Raw genomic sequence first — 23,342 nt, 5'->3', positions numbered from 1 at the left:
TGACACTCCAGCCGGCCACTGCATAGCCTACTGCCCCAGTTAAAATATAAGCCTGCTCTTTCCATACACTCTTCTTTTGAGGCGATAATGATCTTCATATTTTTGGAAAGGGTCAGGGCAACCAAGCAGGATGCTATTTGCTACTTACCCATCCTCTGTGATTCACACCATCACACACACAAACACACAAAGGCTTTGCTGACTTTATCTAGGATATAAGATCTACCTGGCCCAATGCCTGCACCATGCTGTATAGCCTGGGATGGTCGCTATCAGAGCTTCTGCTCATGCATACACAATGACCATCTTAGGGTATTTGAACCGAATGCCATCTGGGTTGTTTCCTTATCATTCCTGCACGACCGGTAGTCTAATCCCTAGTTACATCGTCCAAGGAGAGAGAGAGAGAGCGAGAGAGAGAGAGAGAGAGTCAAAAATAAAGTGCTGTGCCTCAGACATCTGCATAAGTATCACATTCTAATATTGCTGCAAATTCGAGCATCATGTTTCACTGCCTAATAGGATTAACTGAATCACCTTGACCAATTATACTTCAACTCATATATTGTGCACAGGTGTCTCCTTGGAGTTTTCTGTGGACCTTATGCACACCTAACCCTGTCTAGCCTAACCTTGAACTTGAATGCACTGCCTCACACCTCGAATCAAATATTTACACCGTGTTATTTGTGGTCAAGAAACATTGCGACGGGCTAATGCAGGGGGAACTGGTTAATCAAAGGAGCAGCTGATGCAGCTCATTCTGGTCACTGGTTAGCATGGTCATCATAAACACAAAGCTTTGGTTTGGACCACAGCAATGACTGAGTATCAAACGAATCAGCAACCTAACATCATCATTAGTTAAGTAAAATATATGTCAAAATAGCCGAAATGAATGAACTACTAGGAAACAATGGCAGACTTTAGCATGCTAAATGTTTTAGCATGCAACATTTAGACTCCTCCCATATTAGACAGCAGATTACTCTGGGCCGGATCCTCACTGGAACGGCTGACTTCGGTACGGATCCGGCCTTGAGTCGTATGGGATGCAAGGCATGCTGGAAAACTGGAAATGCTGCAGTTACAGTAACAGCAAATGTGTATACCAACTACTTATGCATGTATGCAACTTTCATTTACATTAGTACGTTAAGAATAGGCTTTATGCCCAGCTGCACTACTTCCTGAACTTCAGCCAGCTCCTTGTTTCGTGTCTGCCATTATTGGACAAACTGATTAATCCAGGTGTGTCTGATTATTGTTGTTGTGACTACTGAGGTCAGACACACCTGGATAATCAGTTTGTCCAATAATGGCAGACAGGAAACATGGAGCTGGCTGATGTTCAGGAAGTAGTGCAGCTGGGCATAAAGATATCTATAAACACTATAATAAAAAGTTTGTGCTACACTTATCTAGTTTCTACATTCTTAAAGTGATAGTTCACCCAAAAATGAAAAGTTTGTCATCATTTACTCACCCTGATGTTGTTACAAACATGTTGTTATTATGAAAGTCAATGGTGCTTCTGTTTTCTGCTTTATTAGGCAGAACATGAAATACATTTATACAGGTTTGTAACAACATGACGGTGAGTAATAAATAATGACATCATTTTCATTTCTGGGTGAACTTTAGTTGGGGGGAGCCCAACTGTTTATCCTAAAATAAACTAAATGTCAAATGATGGCTGCTTGGTGTTTAGTCGGCCGTAAATCTGCTCGTGACGGGTGTTTAATCCCTGATCAAGTGTCTGTAATTGCTGTGCCAATAACAGAGCGGATGAGCCTGACTCCCGTACTTACCTTGACCTGGCTACCGTCCTGTTCTCTTTATAATGATCCATGACCAGTTGCACTGACCAAAACAATTATATCAATCAGAGTAATATACGCTAGAAAACTGACCTCGGATCAGTGGAAAAGGAGACTTCCGAACAGCACCCTGTCATAAGCAGACGGATATAGGGTCCTTGCATCGTGCCCAATCCCGCTGATATGGGAAAGCACTTAGTGGTCAGTGTGGTAGGAGAACAAAGCTTAGCTGCTCCCTCAGCATGCCAACAGCTGGTCGGCAAGAGGCCTCAGGGCCATAGAAGGCTTGGGCTTTATTCACCAATTGTCCATATGTAACTAAGACAACAGGCACACACATTTAAAAATACATGTGACTCTCATACAGATAAATACACTTATTATTCAATTATGTCTGAATGAACCATTTGATGTTTTTAGTTTTTCTGTCTTTAAAGTGAACCTATTTCATTGCTAAAAAAAACATTATTTTGTGTATTTGGTATAATACAATGTGTTTAACAAAACACATTATTTTCCACATACCGTACATTTTTTAAGCTCCAGATATTCATGTCTTCCTGAAACGCATTGATTTTGTACAAAACTCATCGATCTGAAAAGCGCTGTGTCCCTGATTGGCCAGCTAATCTTTACATTGTCATTGGCCTAAATACTACTGCCGTCAGCCGTAAATGTGACGCTCCTTACCATATATGAAAGATTCGGTCACAATGGAATGCTGACAGGAGTTAACTTGTCTACATCACCAATCCCAGGAAGTAAACTGTTGCCTACAATCTGTGTGTTTGTTGTAGTCCAAGAAAATAGATTTACGTTGGAGACGATAACTTGCGTCATCATTTACTTTGGGGTTTGTACCTTTTGCATATCGTAAACATGTACTAATACACACTTACAACCAAAGGAAATGTAAAATCGTGAATCGGATAATTGGTGCTCTTTAAAAACCACAAAACAAAGGTAAAACAGCTGTTCTTGATTAATTACTTTTTAATGAATCATAAAATGCCAATTGAAACCACAAAGTTATTTTTTTAGAATGTTAAAGATGCATGTGTGCCTGGTAGGAACCAACTTTGCATAAAATTGCATAAACTTTTCTCAACTTTGTTTAGTCGCACCACACCCATCTCACACCAACCTCATGTCGCTGGAAATGGGCAAGTTTCCATTGGAATGTACAAAACTGTACCTTTTTTGTCACTGGGTGGACTTCCGTTTTGTACCTTTAGAGATATATTAATCATATTTCAATGTTCAACCTTTTTGGGCACATTATTGTACCTTAAGGATCCATTGTGTACGTTTAAAGGTACAGCTAATATTGTAAAATTTAACTGGTAAAAAAAAATTTCCTTAAGGTACACAATATGTCTTTAAGGTTTCATATTGTACCCTGAAAGGTTCAACCTTTATATTTGTTGTATACCCATAAAGGTACAAAACTGAACCAACGCAGCGACAGAAAAGGTACAGATTTGTACTTTTTTCTGATGAGAAAAGAATGTATAAATCCAATATTTATGAATTGATTTGAGTTTGATTTGCATTATTAGGTAGGATGGGTAACTATGCATACTGTAAGTAAGTAATATTCCTGTATATACAAGGTTTTTTCTGCATTGCAGCTTCAATAAAAAACCAACATGTCCAACATTATACATACGCAACATACTGCTGTCCAATGGTTTTCAAACAGGGCTAGCCAAAACCCCTTTGGGATTGGTGAGGTGATTGGTAGGCATACCTGTTGTAAAATATACACTGAAATAACATACAAACTGAATATATGTAGTTTATTTTGCTCTCATTGGCAAATAAATTCCACATTCACTATTTGAAAAACAAAATTATACTGCTAGTGCCAATGTACAATAAATGCTCCAATCAGATTAGTCAATCAATATGTGTGAGTGTGCATCCAATGTTCGGCATTTACAAATAACCTTGATAACCTTTTCAAATCAAAAGGCAAGAGTGCGGCAAAACATGCCGGTTGAAACATGCCAATGGAAATGTATTTCAAATTATTTAAATTTCTTTGAAAACTGACTTGGCACATCGGGCACTTCATGAAGTACTTGTAATAAACAAAGAGTTACCAAATCAAATTTGTACAAAATCCTTGGATAAATTGCGTAAGAGCAAAGTAACTTGGCCAAAAACAAAACCTGTTTCTGAAAGAACAAGGGCTACAGTGCAAATTTCCCCCCTCTTTTGTAAACAAAATTATATGCAGCAGTTGACTAAACCTAGTGGATAAAGAGGTCATCATTTCTTCCCAATGCTGGTGACTCAAAACTCTTTTTTTCATGGGTAAACATTGTTTCCTTTTTAAGTTTATTTTGACTGAAAACTATCCAAAATGATGCACACTTTCTTTACAATCTTGTACTGTTGTGTGTTATATATAGTGCATAGTGCATTTAGACAACAAATGAATATCTAGTCAGTTCTTGATGGCTCTTGTCTGGCTATTTAAACATTAAAATGATCATGAAAGGATATTGAGGTTTATGACATAGAGTGTTTTGTTGACCCATTTTATGGCACTGCCTTTTTGTATAAAAACAGGAAGAGAAAAAATGAGAGCAGATGCGCTGAGGTTTGGGGGGTCTCCACAAATGAAAAACACTTATTATCTTGAAATGAAGTGGGATGGTATCACCACCAAACGCTGGGACACTGTCACCACATGTTTTTTTCCAGGCAGACGCTCAGAAGGAAACTCCAAAATAGGAACATGCTGTCATTTTCCTGTGAAGAAAGTGGAGTCATGTGCTGTATCTGTGCCTGCTGAGTTAAGTCATAAACAAATGAGCATAAAAAAGTGAAACAGATATAGCCGACAGACAATGACTGACATATGAGGAAGCTCATTCTAAAACAAAACAACTGATAAGGTTAAAAGGAAAGAGGTTAACACACCTTCCATATTTATTATCATCACACAATCTGTCAGACCATGTTGTGGTTTGTGTTGCAGTGGTGCTGCTGTTACCGAAAGCTCTGCTTGTCGCACTGGAATGTGGAATGTTGGGGTTGCAGGACAAATGTTCCTAAAATGCAGCCCCACCTTTGGAAACTCTTGCCCATCACAGTTGTGGGGATCTGTGTGCGGCTTGTGCGGACATGTGTTGGCCTGCAAATGCATGAGTGGCTCTGTGAGGGAGGGCGGGGCCTTGAGTTTATGTTTAATAAAGTATGCCCCCAACCCAATGCTGACTCTTAAAGCATTATCAGAATGGAAACAAAGTCATGCAATGACTGTGACAGCTCATGGGGACTTACCTCCTGAATGTTTCTTTTCTTTTGCATAGTGGCACATACCACACATACTTCATATTTAGCGAGCTTGTCAGTCCTGATTCTATAGAAACATTTTCACCATTATACATCCTTTACTGAATGACAGGCCTGTTGTGTGTTTTAACTCCTACGTACTGTATAGTTAATTATGGACTACTTTTTTTTGTTTGATATTTATCATACAACAGAATAAGAATCTGATCATGCCTAATAATAATAATGCCCATTTTTTATTTTTAAAGGAATAGCAGAGTTAAATAGCACAATTAATAAGGTATCAATCAATTAACTTTAAACAAACACAAAAAAACATTTGAAAAAACCGATCTTGATTTTCAAACTTGCTATCCTGGCATAAATGGGCTCCCTTGTCACATGAAAAATGCAATTTTCTGAAAGTTTTTTAAAAAAGAGAGGAAGTTAAAAGTCTTTTTACACTTTCAGGTCCTAATATGTACCATTTAAAGGGTAAGTTCCCCCAAAAATGAAAACTCTTTCATAATTTACTCACTCTCATGTAGTTACAAACCCGTATACATTTCTTTGTGCTGATGAACACAAGGTAAATATTGCGGGAAATGTTTGTAATCAAACCAATCAGAAGCCCCATTGACTTCCATAGTAGGATAAAAAGATACAATGGAAGTAAATGGGGCTTCTGAACAGTTTATATCCATTTTGACTAATTTCAGATGAAACCACTATTTTCTGTTAAAACTTTCATATTATAAAAACTGTTTTTTTCCACAAAATGCAATCTATTGAATCATATATATAAATATTATATATATTATATATACACATATATAAATGTGCATTCATCTTTGCCATGTTATATTCATTCAGTTGACTAGTGGTATAAACTGATTAAAAACATAAACATTAATGGCATTGATCAAAAAACTTACTTTGTCACATTAAGAACACTGCTATTATCCTTGGGAAGTCGTCTCTGAACTTTTTTGACAGCGATCAGCTCTAAAATGTTTTGGTCCTGCTTGATTTTTGTTGACTTGGAGTAAAATAATGGAAAGTTTTTCATAAGATCCCCTGAGGTCAATGTGTTAGCATGACAGAACTTGATGCTGTTGTGTGACACCAAGCAACAGCTGGCATTTTTTTCTTCTCCTGAGTGCCTCTCACGTAAATTATTAGATTTTGATGGCTTACGTTTCTTCCCCGCCACAGAAAACCACCACAGGTTTATCAATGCCATCAAAAGTATTATTTTGTTTTTGTCTGTTTGTTGATCACGAAGAACAAACGTTAGATTAGGAAAACTAGGATTCTGCATGTATTCAACGCACCACCATTGTTGTTTACAATGTGTGGAATGGTGCGCTGTGATTTGTTGAGTGGATTTATTGCATTCTGCAGAAAAGGAGGAGTGGCCTATATCACGTTTTGGGGGAAAAGAAGAAAAGATGACAGAATAACATGGCAGATATTGGATTTTGCGTAAAATTACAAATTTACTTTTTAATACTGACCCGATACAACTTTTAAAAATGCCGTTTATCGCGTTTTGGAACCAAACTCTTTATATCTTCCTTTGTGTTCATCAGAACAAAGCAATTTATACAGTTTGTAACAACATGAGAGTGAGTAAATGATGACAAAGTTTTCATTTTGGGGTAAACTATCCCTTTAAGTGAGGTAACAATATGTACCCGTGAGGAACTATTGTGCACTTTTTTAGGTATATGTACCTAAAAGGTACTAATATACACTCTTTAGGTAGAAATGGGTACTTTTTAAATGGTACCAGCTTTTATACCTTTCTTCTGTGAGTGTAGGAGGCATCCATGTCATTAAAATAACATATTTTATGCTTTATGTAATATTTTTATATATAAGAATAAACATAGTTCTTCAAATCATTATAGGTGGACATAAATGTGTTCCTAATAAAACCACCAATTCACAAGTTTCCAAAATAACCACAGTTTTACAAGATACATGTAGAAAACACACAAAAAACAGTCTCTCACAACCGTCTGTCACAATAATGACGGGACGTTGCTTTACGATTTTAAATTGCAAAACAGTCTGCATCAGCACCATGTAAAATTAACGACACATCAGTGACTCACTTTTCATTGACGCATTTCACTCAGCTGTGATGAAAGACGTCTGTATGACTACTTCTCGAAATCCAGGTGAGGTGAGCATCCATAAAATTGATTCACTGTGTAGTCAGTTCAGACAATGATTTCATTCTTTCAATATTTCAAGCTCTTAAGAGTCCTTAAGTCATTTTACAAGCAACTAATCCTTATGTTGTTCATTTGCCGAAGTACTGATGGCCCTTGAAATGTAAAACTTAATGGCCGTTTGGGGAGAGAGTAAAAATAGCTTTATTTATGCCTCTAAGCAAAGAATGCACATTTAAACACTCCATACTGAAGCTAATAAAATCAAAGATCCATTCTCTAATGACAAACAAGGCATGTAACAGCATGACAGCAATATAAACCAACCATTTGACAATTTGATTAAATAATTTCTACATGACGGCATTGCAGGATCGCCCTGAAGTCTCAGCATCATAGTGGTTGTTTTTTTAATCTTTTGTTTTGTGGTTTTATGCATATATGGCATATTATTCCTGTAAAACAGCTTCTCTGAAGACCATTTCCAAAAATCTACACAGACTTTACTAAAGTGTTGTTTCCTTGAGCAATCAGAGATATTTCTCAGTACAAGCAAACACATCTAAGTAAATACATCTACTGTTGGAAATTCAAGAGGTATTGACATAATATTACCTGGACAGATTACCATTACAAACAATCTTTGAGAAAGTCTCTCATCATGTTCCTTTGTCACATTAATGAACAGTGACTAACACATCACTGCCTACAATCCCTTGGGAAGGCTCCATATGGCCATAGGACTAAGTCTTTGTAAAACCCTTTACTTGGAAGACTGTCCCCGTTATAAAGGGTGATGGAAAGGAGGGAGGGTGTAATATCTTGGCCCTCTCCAGCAATGAGTCCATATGGGTCATACATTCAGTGTGTTGGATCCTTAATGGGATTGAGTTAATCTGCTCTCCTCTGGCAGGCCGGTCTATGAGACTAAATCAACCCTGCACTCCCTAAATCTCAAGAAAGAAGAACAGATGAGGAATGAGTGGCTAACAGAGACAGTTTGGACATGTTGAAGACTGTTCACATGTCCTAAACTGGCTTTTCACTCGACTGCTTAATTTATACTTAATCAAACTCAGAACCTGAAGATTTATAAATTAACTAACACTATGATTTATATAACAAAAAGGGGTTAACTTTGAAAATGCAGAGCGAGTTAAAGGTGCAGTGTGTACATTTTAGCAGCATCTAGTGGTAAGGTTGCGAATTACAACCAACGGCTCAGTCCACCGCTCACCTTTCGCTTTTGAAACACATAGAAAAGCTACGGTAGCCGCCACCAAACAAACATGTCATCGTCGGAGACAACTTAGTAAAAAAAGTTTGTCCATTAAGGGCTTTTGTAGAAATATGGCGGCAAAAAATGACGACTTCAATGTAAGGGGACCCTCGGTGTATGTAGATAAAAACGTCTCATTCTAAGGTAATAAACACATAATAGTTCATTATGAGAGGTCTTTATACACCCCTGATAATGTTTTGTATATTATTTTGCATTTCGGTCAAGAGATCCTTCTAAAAATTACACACTGCACCTTTGAACCAATAAACTGTCCTATACTCACTTATATAGTTTGTCAAAAAATTTAAACTTACTCCATAATTTACTTCCCTTGCAATCTTAGGTGTAAATGACTTACTTTTGTTTAGCTGAACACGGTGAGTTATATTAAATAATATCCTGGCTCTTAGCTTTGTAGGCTAATGCTTTGAATGGTGCCCAGTTTTCTGAATCCCATCATCTTTCATTTTTTTGTAAACTACTGAGCCTGCAGTTTCAAAGGAAAGCTCTAATTGAGATTATGGTGACATAATAGACGGTCAACAACAGAGATTTCCAGTTCTTTGAGTAAAGCAAACAGGTTTTAAACCCCATTCAGGACATACAGAACAAAAACTGTGTGGAAGGTGAAAGAGACCATAAATATTTGGTAGTTGTGTGGCTTAATCTTGTATTAAACGTTATGATAAAGGTTGTGATGTTAAGAGTTTTAGAAATAAATTGCACATATTTGCAATAATTATTAATAAATCATCCCTTGACGAACTGGTTGGTTAGTTAACAAAGTCCACCATTTAGGTTGTCATAAGGCAAACATGTGCTTTGATAAGTCTGAGAATTCAACGAGCATGTAAATATTGTGTTATGTTTATGAGGTCATCACATGCAAATATACTTAAAGAACCGGTTTGCCATCTCTAGTACCGTCTTCACGGTAGACTGGAGTTTCAGGGAAGCTACTGAGTCTGCAAAGACACTTAAAAAGGTTGCATTATGAGGCACACTGCACATTTTTGACCTTTTGTGACACTGTTTTCAAGCATCCTATTGTTTTCTAAAGGTTTCACATCACTACAGACCTATTGTTTCTGTCTGGGATATTCCAGGCTGGAATATTCAACCAGGCCAATATTGCCATTTAGACTGTCTGGAACTGTAATTGCAATTACAGGCTGAAAATGAAAAAAGCAAAGTCTTTCAAAACAGCTATTCTATGAAAGAATCCACATGAAATGAATTACTACTAAAAAGTCACATTGCGTGTCTGATTCTAATTTGGTTTCACTTTTGGTACACAATGTTCAGACATGGAGTCCTATTCATTCACACCATGACGAAATCGACATGCAAAAAAAAGAGCCATTGTCTATACACATCAAAAGATTTTTTTGCCTGACTGTACAGTTACCACAACTAAAACGTATAACTTCTAGGAGTATTACACACTTCTGTGATGAAACATAATTACGGTATGAAAACAATGTGCCCAAAAATGTCAAAAATGTTTAATGGGACATTCCTGAAGAGACTTGCCAGTTAAAAACCTAGAACACAATTTAACCCTTAAAGGCGGGGTGCACGATCTCTGAAAGCCAGTGTTTATATCTGAAATCACCTAAACACACACGTCCCTACCCCAATAGAATCTGGACGTTCATTTGATAGACCCGCCCCACACATATGCAACCCAGGCAACAATGTCGGTTAGTAGACACGCCCCTTACTGCTTGATTGGCTACAAGTGTTTTGGTCCTCGACTCGATTCCCCTTTCCAAAGCGTTTTTTAAAAATCATGCACCCTGCCTTTAAATGATTAGTGTTTAAAGCTAATATTGATCATACTGATATAAACAGCTCGATCTCATGGGAATTGTACGTATTTTATGAGTTGGTAAAATTGTATGAATTCATACGAAGTGAATTGTACAAAAACATACCATTATAAAAATAAAATCCCTAACCCCAACTCCACAGGGGCGAAAGCAAATCGATCCCACAGACATTTTTACATATTTTACGAGTTGGCTAATTCGTACAAAATCGCACAAAATTGTTCGAGTGTCATAAAAAACAATGAGACCTCAATTTACGCCCCTAACCCCAAATTAAGAGGAGCGAAAGCAATTCGATTTCACAGGAATCCATACATATTTTACAAGTTGACTGATTCGAAAGTGAATCTTATGAATTTCATAAAAAAACAATCAAGAAATTCCACCCCTAACCCAAAGAGGCGAGAGCAAATACGAGTGTGCTGCTAAACAATTAATCGCGATTAATCGTTAGCAGAATAAAAGTTTTTGTTTACATCACATATGTGTGTAAACTGTGTATAATAAATGTGTATATATATAAATATGAACACATTCATGTATAATTTTAAGAAAAAAAATGTATATATTAAGTATTTATACTTATATATAATATAAATTATACATAAATATACAAATGTATATACACATTTGAACTTTTCTAAAACATATACATGCATGTGTGTACATTTATTTATACAAAGTTATTATACACAGTTCACACACACGTATATGATGTAAACAAAAACTTTTATTCTGCTAACGATTAATCGCGATTAATCGTTAAGCATCCCTAGCTCGTACAAATTAGCCACCTTGTAAAATACATACGAATTGCCATGCGTTGCGCTAATATATACTATACTACAAAAGCAAATTTTCATCAGTCTTTGGACAATTCAACAGGTACATTTACGAGACGGCACTAAATTCAAAGGAGAAAACCAGACAAAATTGGTGATTTCCATTTTTATTTATTTTATAATAAAAAGAAACTAATACAAGCTCATTTTGTTACTTACACACACCATCACTATGAAAATCTTGTCCTTCACTCTTTTATATCACCTATATTCATGCATTCTGTGATTATCATGCTCTGGAGCACATGGCCAACAATCAGTAAAACACCATCATCACAGGAAAATTACACAGTTACCACTGTCATTTCTTTTTAAAACACGAACAGTAAAAACTCTATAAAAGGGTGAAAGTAGTACAAAAACCTGACCATTAAGCTGGAAGAGAAACGTTAGCCATCCCGTGCTGAGCCTTGATGATTTAGTCAAGGGTGTTAAGTTAAAGGCACAGAAGTGGACTCCCACCCCATTGAGGGGTGCCACTCACTGAGACGAACTACAGAGAGAGATGCCACGTGAGCGGGTGCTTTGGTGAAAAATTCATGCTTATGAAAACAGGCAGGAACACGGAAGCGAGACGCTGTTATTGTGTGGTAGTGATCTCTCGAGCATACAAGATGGACACAGAAAAGCAAGAGTTTTAGTGGAAAGAGGTAGACAAACAGCATTTTTTCAACCACTTTCGCCTGGACACTTTCCAATAACTGCGATTTTCCCTGATGCATTCCAAGCATACACTGAACCACTGCAACCACCACACGAGTGAACCCATTAAAGGGGCCATTTCACAAAACTTTTTTAAGATGTCAAATAAATCTTTGGTGTCCCCAGAGTACACATGTGAAGTTGTAGTTTAAAATATAATATATATAATTTATTATAGCATATTAAATTGCCACTTTGTAGGTGTGAGCAAAAATTTGGCGTTTTTGGGTGTGTCCTTTAAAATGCAAATGAGCTGATCTCTGCACGAAATGGCAGCGCTGGTGGTTGGATAGTGCAGATTAAGGAGTGGTATTATCACAAGGGGAGCCAAATTTCATCTATCTATTTTTTCACATGCTTGCAGAGAATGGTTTACCAAAACTTAGTTACTGGGTTGATCTTTTTAACATTTTCAAGGTTGATAGAAGCACTGGGGACCCAACTATAGCACTTAAACATGGAAAAAGTCAGATTTTCATGACATGTCCCCTTTAATGATTATGATTGGACGACAACATTATGGAGAACTGGGGTTTACGGTGTTAATTTGAGCACCAATGTCTCTAAAGCTATAAACATGCTGGCTCTTCTGAAACCTAGCTTATTTGAGTGCTGTGGAATCATAAATGTCCATTAAACCCCAAAACGAGGTTGAGACCTGAGAAAAATGCTATTTGATTATTTTTGTATGTACTAGGGATGCACCGAATCCAGGATTCGGATTCGGCCGAATACTGGGCTTTTTGACGGGGTTCGGGTTCGGCCGAATCCTAGAATTTTTTTCCACCGAACCGAATCCTAGGCTTGCGCTACGCTGCTCGACGTCACGCGGCCGTTGATTACACACATCGGGTGCTGACGTGGAGATGAGCTTTTTCTTTCGGTGAGCTTTAGGGGCTGGACACACCAAAACTTTTAAATACGGCTGAAAACGCCTTGAGGACACCAAATGCCAGCTGTTTTTCAGCCGAGCGCTTGGTAGCTGTGATGCTTCAGCTGTGAGCCGGTTGGTTGCTGTGGTAATGTCCCGCCCCTCCTCCATTGTAATTGGACGGCCGTGTGAAAACTGACATTGACGAGCGGAGCTTCTCACTCAAAGTTAAATATTAGGCTTGTTTGAGATGAGCAAATTCTGCGCAGAATCGATCACCGGTGATCAGCGCAAGATGCATTCCGGTTAGAAAAGTGTCCGACTTACGTCCGACTTGCTCTGATGTCACGCTGACGTGTACAAAATATCTCTCGCGATGGAGAGGCGGGCTCGTCGGATTCTACAGCCGAGCGCAGTTGCTCTCCACCGACTGCGTTGACGAAAAGCACGATGGGAAAAGACTTGCTGACGACACAGCTTAATGCTCATTTGCCCGGGAATGTCAGCTGATGACTTTTTAATTCTAAAAACTACACTTCCTGTAGTAGTTTTTATATTTATTCAACTTGTTCTTGACTTATGACATTTATATTATTAATAAATTCCTTTAAACTTTTGTATTGGTGTTGTATTATTTGTACTGTGTGCTGTTTATATTTCACACAGAAACGAATTTGCATTACGTCTAGACTTAATTACATCCCAACATTTACTAAGAAGCCTTTTCCAATAATGAACAGTTCAGCTTTGTTGATTCTCCTTATAAACATCTTAATGTAAATGCATTTGTTGGTATTTCAGTTGCATCTATTTAATCCGCGATAAAATACGCGAACGCGATCTCTTCCATTGCTGACGTTTGCAGTCAACAACACAGCGAGATTCATGAATCGTCCGGCTTGCCTACACTTTTTTCACTCCTCCCCTCACTGCAGCCGGCTACTCTCGCCTATATTTCAGGCAAGGCAAGCTGCATCTCAAACAAGCCTATTGTTTTCAGCGCGGAGCTGCTTGCTTATTGGAAAAACGAGCGTGTCGCAACGCATCGCTTTCATTATGCAGAGGCTTATGGTAATTGTCAAAATAGTTTTCCAACTTGTCATCCTGGCATAATGTACAGTTAAAATTAAATAAAATGAAAAATACATGCTGTGGACGTTGTATAATTCATTAATGTGTTTTACTGTGTTAATGGAATAAGGATGCGAGTAGGATTCGGTATTCGGTTTCGGATTCGGCCGAATCTTAAACGGTGGATTCGGCCGAACCTAAAAAATCTGGATTCGGTGCATCCCTAGTATGTACTGAGGAAAAGTAAAAAGATGTTTTTTTCCAATTAAAGGGACTATTGCAAACATTTCCCTATTTCTAACCTTGGTCCAGGTAGCACACAGATACTTTGCATACACCTGTTAGGGCAACTGGGTTAAGCACCTTGCATTATCACAGTCCTTAGCAGATTAGTGTCTTTCTTTGCAGCATTTAGTTCCCAAGCATTCAGTGTTCAATTCACAGCTAGAAAAAGTGAAGCAGTGTCATTAAACATGCTTACATTAGATTATAAAACTTCCTAATGCATATATTTTTCACATAGAAAACTGAACAGTCTGCAAGAGGCCCTTTAATAAGAAATACTCAAAGTGCAGACCAGTGCTGTTATTACCGATCGCACGGGTGGGTGAGCGTGCTGCGTGCTCGACTGTATGATAAAAAAATAACAGGATTTCCCCGTAAACCTATAGGACTGAGGAAGAGCGAAGGGAAGGAAAATAGGTCACTATGCAAAGATTTAAAAAAAGACCACACAACATCAGTTATACTGTAAACTGTGTCCTGATGCTGAGCTATGGGGGAGGTGAACTGCTTTTTGTTTGCTCTTCGCTCGTGTCGTTTGGTTCCCCTCACCCTCCCGGTCACTGTATATACAGTGGTTGCTGTAGTCGCTGGAGGCTAAACAAAGCCTAACAAAACAAATCCATTCAAAGTTGTTGTAGATGACCAACTGATTCCCCAAGGGCAGTTTGGTCATGCCTTACATCAGGAAATGGACTTTATCAAATTCAGTGAACATGGTTCTAAAAGTGTCGTTTAAACACCAACTTGTTCCGCATCTGTCAATGCCCAAGGCAAACTGCCGAAGTGCAATTCCCTTCCCCCACTACCAGCATTGGGAAACACGCATTTCCCTTCACAGGCAAACATGTGACACTGCCTATTGCCTTCAAGTGAAACCTGACCATCATCTTTCAAAATAGCACTGATACAAACACAGTCCTGCAGCACCTGTGAAACAGCCCCCGTCTTTTCCGATAGCACCCAGGAATGGCCATGGATGTCTTAGTAGCCTTCAATAAAAGACAAGGCAACTGTTGCACAGTGGTGTGCACTACTCTACCACTCACAAATAAGTCCAACTTTCTTTAATCTTATTTTAGGGAAACTCATCTCAGCTTCTCAACAAATAAACTAGACAGTTGTGTTTTGGACAGAAAGAGCAGAGGCTTTGACTTAAGAGTTTAATGCAAGGGTTAAAACAGAGTAGTTAAGCTAGTTTTGAGCTAGTCAGGTTTGCTATCAAGTATCAGCTTTCACAAGATGTCGATAACAACTTGTGAGAAACTATTTGGGCTCAGATACTTGACCACAATCCCATGCCGATTTGTACGTATTTTACGGGGTGGCTAATTCGTACAACCACATTTTTACGTTTTTGTACAATCTGCTATCGCCTGTGATGTCGAGTTGGGGGGCAGGGTTTCATTAGTTTTTTTTAATAATAATTGTACATATTTGTACGATTCACTTTGTATACGAATTAGCCAACTCATAAAATTCGGATGAATTCCTGCTGAAGGTTCTTTTAAAGGGTAACATTTCTATATTTGACACGTGTTTAAAAACCATCTAAAGTTTCAAGAATTCACAAAGCTTTTAAAATATATAAGAATCTTACACTAAAACAGCCCTTAGAGATGAAAAAGTTTCAACTTTATCTTAACATAAGTAGTGCAAAACTCAGAAAAGAAGGATGAGCAGCCAGCACCCAAATTTCACCCACCTCACTCAACAGCACTCTACTCCAAACCAAGGTAAAAAAATAGCCCTGATAAGAACTTTAAACTTCACACTACTTTCCAAAGGCCATTTGATAAAAACACAGTCTAGTTAACAGTTAAGTTTGTGTTGTATAAAATTGTTTTTTGCTTTTACACTTCATTAAAAATTGAAGTCAAAACTCTCAGTTTTGACACTCATTCAGAACAAAACAAATCCACTTCTAAAACAAATATTGCTACAAATATGTCTTTATCCCTGAAAAGCTAAGGAATCTCTATGAAACGAGCTTCGGCAGCACTGTACGTAAGGGTATACTTCCACTGGAGTCCCCCATCATGGTGGTCCGCAGTTTGTTATTGGTTGGGCCCGTGATGGTAGACACCTTGGAGATGATCGTGGGGAAAGAAGTGCTGTGCTCTGTGATCCGTTTGGGCACTGCCGACTTCTCTCCAGCAGGTACCGGCTTGGGCAATCTCTTGTAGAGCCAGGGGTGTCTTAAAGCCTGAACCGGTGTCATTCGTGTACTAGGGTCCCAATCCAGACACTTCTTCAGAAAGTCAATGAATGTGGGGTCATCGCAGCCCTTTAGTGCCGTAACCCACTCCTTGCTGCCTGGTGGACCTCGCATTTTTCCTCTGCGAGATCGGCACCCGTTGAGCACTACGGTGCCATTGCTAAGAGTGGAGACTGTGCAGTAACGTGGGTGGCCTTTGGAGCTGATGAAGTTCTTGGCACGCTTGGCTTGCTCCAGCAGTTTCTGAGGTGGCATTCCCAGTAACTCCATCATGCAGGCAAGTTGGTCACCTTCATCTTCTCCAGGAAACAAAGGGTATCCGGTAAGCAGCTCTGCCAGGATGCAACCAAAGCTCCACATGTCTATCGGCATACCATATCGGGAGCCCAAGATAACCTCGGGTGCGCGGTAAAAACGGGATTGGATGTAAGTGTAGACCCGTTGATGATCAAAACAACTGGAGCCGAAGTCAATGACCTTGATGCCGCTCCTGCCCTGTTGCTTTAGTAAAATATTCTCTGGTTTTAGATCACAGTGGATGATCTTATGGCGATGGAGAGCTTCCAGGCATTGGAGAATAGAGTGTGCAAACTTGCGCACCAGTGGCAAACTGAAACCCTGGAACTTGTTGCGTTTTATGAGCTCGTACAGGTTCATGCTGAGTAACTCAAAAGTCATGCATATGTGGTTGCGGAAGGTGAAGTTCTCCAACATGTGGACTAAGTTCATGCTGCCCGTCTTATCTTGCTTCTTCAGGTGCTCCAGAATTCTGATCTCCTCGGCAGCTTGGCGATGAAAACGCTTCTCGTTGCGGACCATCTTCAGGGCAAGGTGCTGCTGTAACTTGTGGTCATAAACCTTTGCCACCTGTCCGAAACTACCCTTTCCGATGACCTTAAGGAACTCGTAACGATAAGCAAGGTGGTCATGAGGTACGTGGATGTAACCTCCCTGGTCATCATCATATCCGCAATTGTTGGTGCCTCCTGCTACAGCCGGTCTCTTTTTGGCATTTGGTCCCAGGAAGTAAATCTCAGTATAGTTGTGGATCTCCTGCTGCTCAAGTGTAGTCAAATTCTGCCTGTGATGTTTCAGGGCTTGTTCTGGGGTCATGGGGGTGGACAGCTTTGTGATTTTTGTTGAGCTCTCAGAGGATTTAACAGAGATGTTGCTGTCGACACTTCTTTCTTTGGAGATGGCAGATTGAGGCTTGGCTGGTGCTTGACTTGTGCCATTGTGTTGGCTCACACCGTTGATTTTGCGGTTGTAGGTGTCCTCGTAAACGTACTTCACCTTCATCTGCCCTCCTCGGATTGCTTGATCTTTCACTGTAGTCTTGTTGGGGCCCTTTAAAAGTAAAGAGACATTTCAATAGTTTGTCATCTTTGTACTTAAATGCACGACAAACACACGCTGTGCAAGACAAAAGTAAAGTTCAACAAAGCTGATTATCTTTGAAGATTAAAAAAACGAAAGGTAGGCTGCATCCTATCGCTTCTGGCTCAAGAGTACAGCAATCAATATAAATGCAACTCATGGGTTACTTTATTGGGTCGCTATTAAGTGATCAATAACGCAAACATGCAGGGCGTTCCACTGCCTAGTAACCCGGAGAATAACATGGGTTCAGAGCGGGGGTTTGATGCACGAACGATAATTGCAACGACAAGAGTATGCACAGAGGATCGTGAACACAAAACTGGTAGAACAGGATGTTGCTGCATATTCACAGGGGATACAGGAAAACCCTATGAAGGCTAGAGTCTATTTCTAATCCAAGCTTCAAACGCAACAGAGAACCACTTTAAATACAGACCCAACTTCCAACATGTAGAAATAGTCTATGGGAAAACCGTGATTTTGACATTTTCCTTTGGGAAGGGACCATACTATAACATTTTTCCCTAACATACTTTTAGCATAGCGCTTGGAAAGCATTTCTTAACATGCTTGAGGTATTGCCACCAGACCCAACTATATCATTAAATTCTAATTACCCTTGTACCTTTCAAAATAAGTATCTCAATTGTGGTTATGCTTATGCCACTCACAGTGGTCTTTCCTGACTGAATGGGAGTAGAGGAACCGGCTTTCACATTCAGAAAGTTTAATGCACCATGCTGCTCCAAGATTCTACCATCAAAGATTTATAGTTAAGATCCAGCTATAGCCCATATAAAAGCAAACCATCCAAAGACAGCTGAGGACGGAAAATAGTCATTGAAATAAAAATAGGTCAGCAATATAAAATTATAAGGTGAACCCACTGGCACAAAAACTGTGCCAATTGTGTTAGTGGGGGCGGGGGGAAGGAATGGCAATTCTGAGTTGACGTTCAACTAAAATAGAAACCTGTGTATTGGGAACTGACGGATTCTGCACAGAGAAGCCAAATACATCATCTGTAGCGACCCAGACATCAGGATTCAATCACAACAAAATGCTTGAAGTACTTATTCATCCCAGTAATACACAGCAGATATGTATAGTACAGGACCTGAATGAAATCTGTTTAGTGACAAAGGCCAGTAACAGTTGTCTTCTATTGCTTTAAGATTGTTTACTGTGCGCTTAAGGAAGACCATTCCCTGGTTAATTATTTGCTGTGGTGGGTAATACCAAAGCTGTAGTTGCGGTAATTTCAGTCACATTTGTGATATATGCCCTGCATGGAAGCGATACACTTTTATAATGCAACCAGGTCCAACACGTTCCGGAATAATTTATTGCATAATAATAATAATAATAATAATAATAAAGATCTGATTAAAGACTTAGATTATCATATCTCCATGATGACGTATTTCTCTGTAAGCTACATAAACCAATCGAGGGCATAATCTCTTAATATTGTCTTTGTGTTGTATGCAGCACTCTGTAAGCAGAACAGATTCATTTATTAAATCGAGTTTTATTACATAATAAAATAACTATGCACACAGCTGAGGTGCTGACCTTATGTGCTACACATGCTGTGAAACAAAATAAACACTCATGTTTCACAGACTGAACTGAAATGGGGGAGGACGGCTTTAAATGTGTGACGTCCTTAGATGCACAGGTGGCAGAGGAACATTTGCTTAGCAAAGACACTAAACCAGACAGGTAAAAAAGTGTTCAGGGAACCGTTCTAACAAGTTCAACAAGAATATTGTCAATTGTCTAGGAATATGACTTGGGTCTGATTCCCAATCCCACTGTAGAACAAAGCAATACATACATGTTTCTGTCGTTATGTGTGCACTAGGGATATAGTTTTAGCATGAGAGTAGGGATGACCCCAGAAAGTTATGGACACTAAACGAGGGAAACAGGAAGCCAGAACTTACAGTGTGTTTGAGGAGGGGAGGCAGCCCAGAGGGACTCTGTCCATTCACATCAGCCCCCTGATTCACAACATGATCGGTCCGCATGTAAGAGTCATACAGACCATCACCATGGCGAGCTGTAGAACAAGATGACCATGAGATTTTAGGTGTCAAACTTCATACATTTAAATTACAAAGTTAAAGGTATAGTTCACCCAAAAATTAATTTACTCTCCCTCATGTTGTTACAAACCTGTACGAATTTCCTTTTTCTGATGAACACAAAGGAAAATATTTTGAGGAATGTTTGTAACCAAACATAATCATGAGCCCCATTCCCTTCTATTGTAGGATAAAAGAATACTGTAGATGTGAATGGGGCTCATGAATGGTTTGGTTACAAAATTTCCTCAAAATATCTTCCTTCGTGTTCATCAAAACAAAGAAATGCATACAGGTTTGTAACAACAAGAGAGTGAGTAAATGATGACACAACTTTCATTTTTGGGTGAACAATCCCTTTAATACCCTTCTTGCATTATCTTCCCCGCTATCAATTAAAGATTTCTGTTACTGATACATAAGGATGGGGAAAAGAAGGCAGCTTCCCATGTGAGAGACACAAATCCCCCTAGGGAGGTATGTAGCCAAGTTACAGGTACGTCAGACAAAAGCCGATCTCTTGTACACAGCAGGTGGCTTCATATTTAACCAGTCTTTATGACTCATTTCAGTTTCAGCAGTTTCAAAAAGTCTGCCCTATTATATAAATACAGCTTCTTAATGACACAGACTATATTTGCTTGGTAAACATTGGATATGGTAGGTTGTATTACAGCATAGATGGTGAAACAACAAAATATTGAATTGCGTGACTGAATGCAAAATATAAATGCTAATTTTATCAGCAGATATTATAAACTTGCAGTGCAGAACTTATTACAGCCTCACAATTCAATAAAATTACATTCTGGATATATCATAGACTTTTAGGCAATATTGTTAAGAGTTTACCATGCATTTTCACCCATAATGTACATATATAGGTTTATTTTACAATGCATTGCTTGCCAACTTCCTATAATAGGTTAAATATATTGCAGAATGTGTCAAATCATCTACTGCTGGACTGGTCTAAAGGCTGTTCATAAATAGTGCTGTTAATCAGCTGTCTTCAAATAGTCTCTGCCTGCCAAGTGAACCTGGATCAGCTACTGCAAACTCAGAAAGCCAAAGCTTCATATTAAATTTCGTATGGCAATACACTGGTGGATATTCTTACCTGCAGTTATGGGGCCATCTGGTTTTCTGCTCAATATCATCATGATTGCACGTAGTCAACATCAAATACTTTTTTGTCTCTTAACAAATATTTTCACTAAGGCTAGATCCATCCAAAACAATAAGGGAAATGTCCTTGAGGTCTAATAAGACTAACGTTAGTATGATGCCAACACGAAGCGTTTTGTTTAAAATGTCCAGGGACTACACTGACCACTTCATAGTGTTGTATGGTTCAGGCATGATCCCCTTTAAGCCGTTTCGTCAGGCTTATCAGTTTGACCACCTGTAAGTTTGGAGTTGTAGTAACAGACATCTACATTTCAAGCATAATAAAACGATCACTAGTTAAGAGAGTGTGAAACGAAACATTAACGTTAGATGAAAACAATGGTGATCGTGTCTTCCTCGATGATGATGATGATGGTGGTGGAGACTCGCTGAAAACTCAAAAGTTGCGATTGAGACAAAGCGTTTCTTTCTTTCGGGACTCTCTTCCCAAACCGCAACCAGACCGAGTCCAATCACTAAACCGATGTCTACCACGTCCTCTCGTACCTCCTCTGGAAGATCTTGTTGTTTGTTGGATCAGCAGACTCATCCCAGCCAAAGCGCACGATCCAACGGGCAGCTAAAGCTCCAGCCTAGCGCTTCCGGATAGCGCGAGCCTACAGTGTTTTGATTAGAAAACTAGGAGGCCGTTGTTTTGATGAGAAAACAATGAGGCCTCCCCCCGATCGCCAGTCAGACATCTGAAACTATCTTCGCAGGAGTCGTGTCCTCGAAAGGGCTGGGTGTTTTGGATCCGTGCTCTGTCCCGGAATGGCACGCGCATAGATGTGTGGTTTCTTAGCTTGTTGCTAAGAGCGTCTTCTGCTTCGCCCAGCGCGACGTCATCACCAGAGAGCCTTCCCGGGGCGCGGCCAAAACAACGCCATTCCGGTTCAAACTTATTTGAACTTTATGAACCCATGAGCCAAAATGGGGCTGTTTACAGGCGAGCTAGTTTAAAAGTCCGTTCATACAAAGAACGATAACTATAGGGAATGTGGAGTTGACGTCACGCCGTGTGGCATTATGAGTAATCCGCCATATTTGCAGGATCGCCTCCTATCCCGCTGTATTTGAGTTAGTGTGTTGGAGGTTGTTTTTGTATTTTCTGTCGAGATTTTAATAAACTTCGATATGTTTGGTCAGTACTGCTCGATCAAGAACTGCCACAGCAGGTCACACGATCGTTCAGGGAGGAAACTGAACAACGGAATACGTTTTTTCAGCTTTTATTTGGGGGAAGCCGGTGGAGGAGCTGACTAAAAGACGCCGGATCGCGTGGTTTACCTGCCGCAATCAGAAGAAAAACTTTTACTTTTCAAAAAAATCCCTGCATCAGCGAGAGTGTGTTTGCTGCATTTTCAGTCATTCAGTAATTTGTGATTAATAAAAGCAGAACCACTTAAATTGTCTTGTTTTTATGCTAACACTGTCAAACTAACTTGTAAATGTAAATTATGTAACTTAATTTATTCATTTCTGATTAACCTCACCACATGAGTTATAAAAATAAATCTTTAGACAAATTTGACGATTATAACAAATATTTTTTATTAAATGCAACTGCTCAAACCCACTGCTTGTGACTCTTTAAAATGACATAACGTTAGCTAAATATTTAGCATTTTGTTTGTTTTAATAACTTGGCCAAGAACAGAAGTGCCATCTTATGAACATGTGTTGATTCATTGCACAGAATACAACGGATATTTTTTATAGAATCATTAAGATACTTAGGTATTAATACATTGTAAGTAAATGGCATATTTCTTTTAGCTGGTTTGCCAACCGTCATAAGACTCCGAAAGAAGAATGTCATCTTACTATGAGCTTGAAGGGATTTATAGCTCTTAAACTACTGCAAAGTGTATGCACTCAATCCAAAAACAAGGTAATAATAACAGATATGTGAGCGGAGGTAATGCGTCTGGATCCGTAATCCAGTCATGGGCTGCTAAATCCTGTGGATCTGTTGTATATTTGTCCAAATAAAGTTTTTTGGCAGTAGCACTTAGTTTCTCCCGATAGGGTCCCTTATCTTTTTCTTTTAAACTCCTCAATTTCTTCGGTTCTTCTTCAAGTTTACCTAGTTTTAGCTTAACACACCCACAATTAAATGGCATAGCGGTCGGCGGTGCCTCTAAACATGGCGCCTACGTCCCATAATGCAACACTGCGGGGACGTACATTAACATTCCCTATACAGAAGACGTTTTAGAAGTAGTTAAATGAATAGCGGAGTCCACACAACAATAATAACGATACAGAGGAACAATCACTGGATACAAATATCACTTCTAATCACTTTCACAAGGAT

At 39.0% G+C, this 23,342-nt stretch overlaps 1 protein-coding gene across 1 annotated transcript; it reads right to left on the bottom strand.

The window, feature by feature from the left end:
* Positions 1 to 14,111: 14,111 nt before the first annotated feature.
* On the bottom strand, positions 14,112 to 21,887 carry dyrk3 (dual specificity tyrosine phosphorylation regulated kinase 3). The gene is made up of 3 exons (XM_065241432.1): positions 20,976 to 21,887; positions 19,715 to 19,830; positions 14,112 to 17,732 (listed from the first exon to the last, which is right to left on the bottom strand). The coding sequence occupies exons 1-3, from the start codon at positions 21,016 to 21,018 to the stop codon at positions 16,146 to 16,148; spliced, it is 1,746 nt and encodes a 581-aa protein (XP_065097504.1). The 5' UTR covers positions 21,019 to 21,887; the 3' UTR covers positions 14,112 to 16,145.
* Between the last annotated feature and the right edge of the window lie 1,455 nt (positions 21,888 to 23,342).

This window comes from Paramisgurnus dabryanus, chromosome 14 (genome assembly GCF_030506205.2).
Source record: "Paramisgurnus dabryanus chromosome 14, PD_genome_1.1, whole genome shotgun sequence".
NCBI lineage: Eukaryota > Metazoa > Chordata > Actinopteri > Cypriniformes > Cobitidae > Paramisgurnus > Paramisgurnus dabryanus.
Note: the sequence above shows the minus strand (reverse complement) of the source record. Positions and strands in the feature narration are given on the sequence as shown.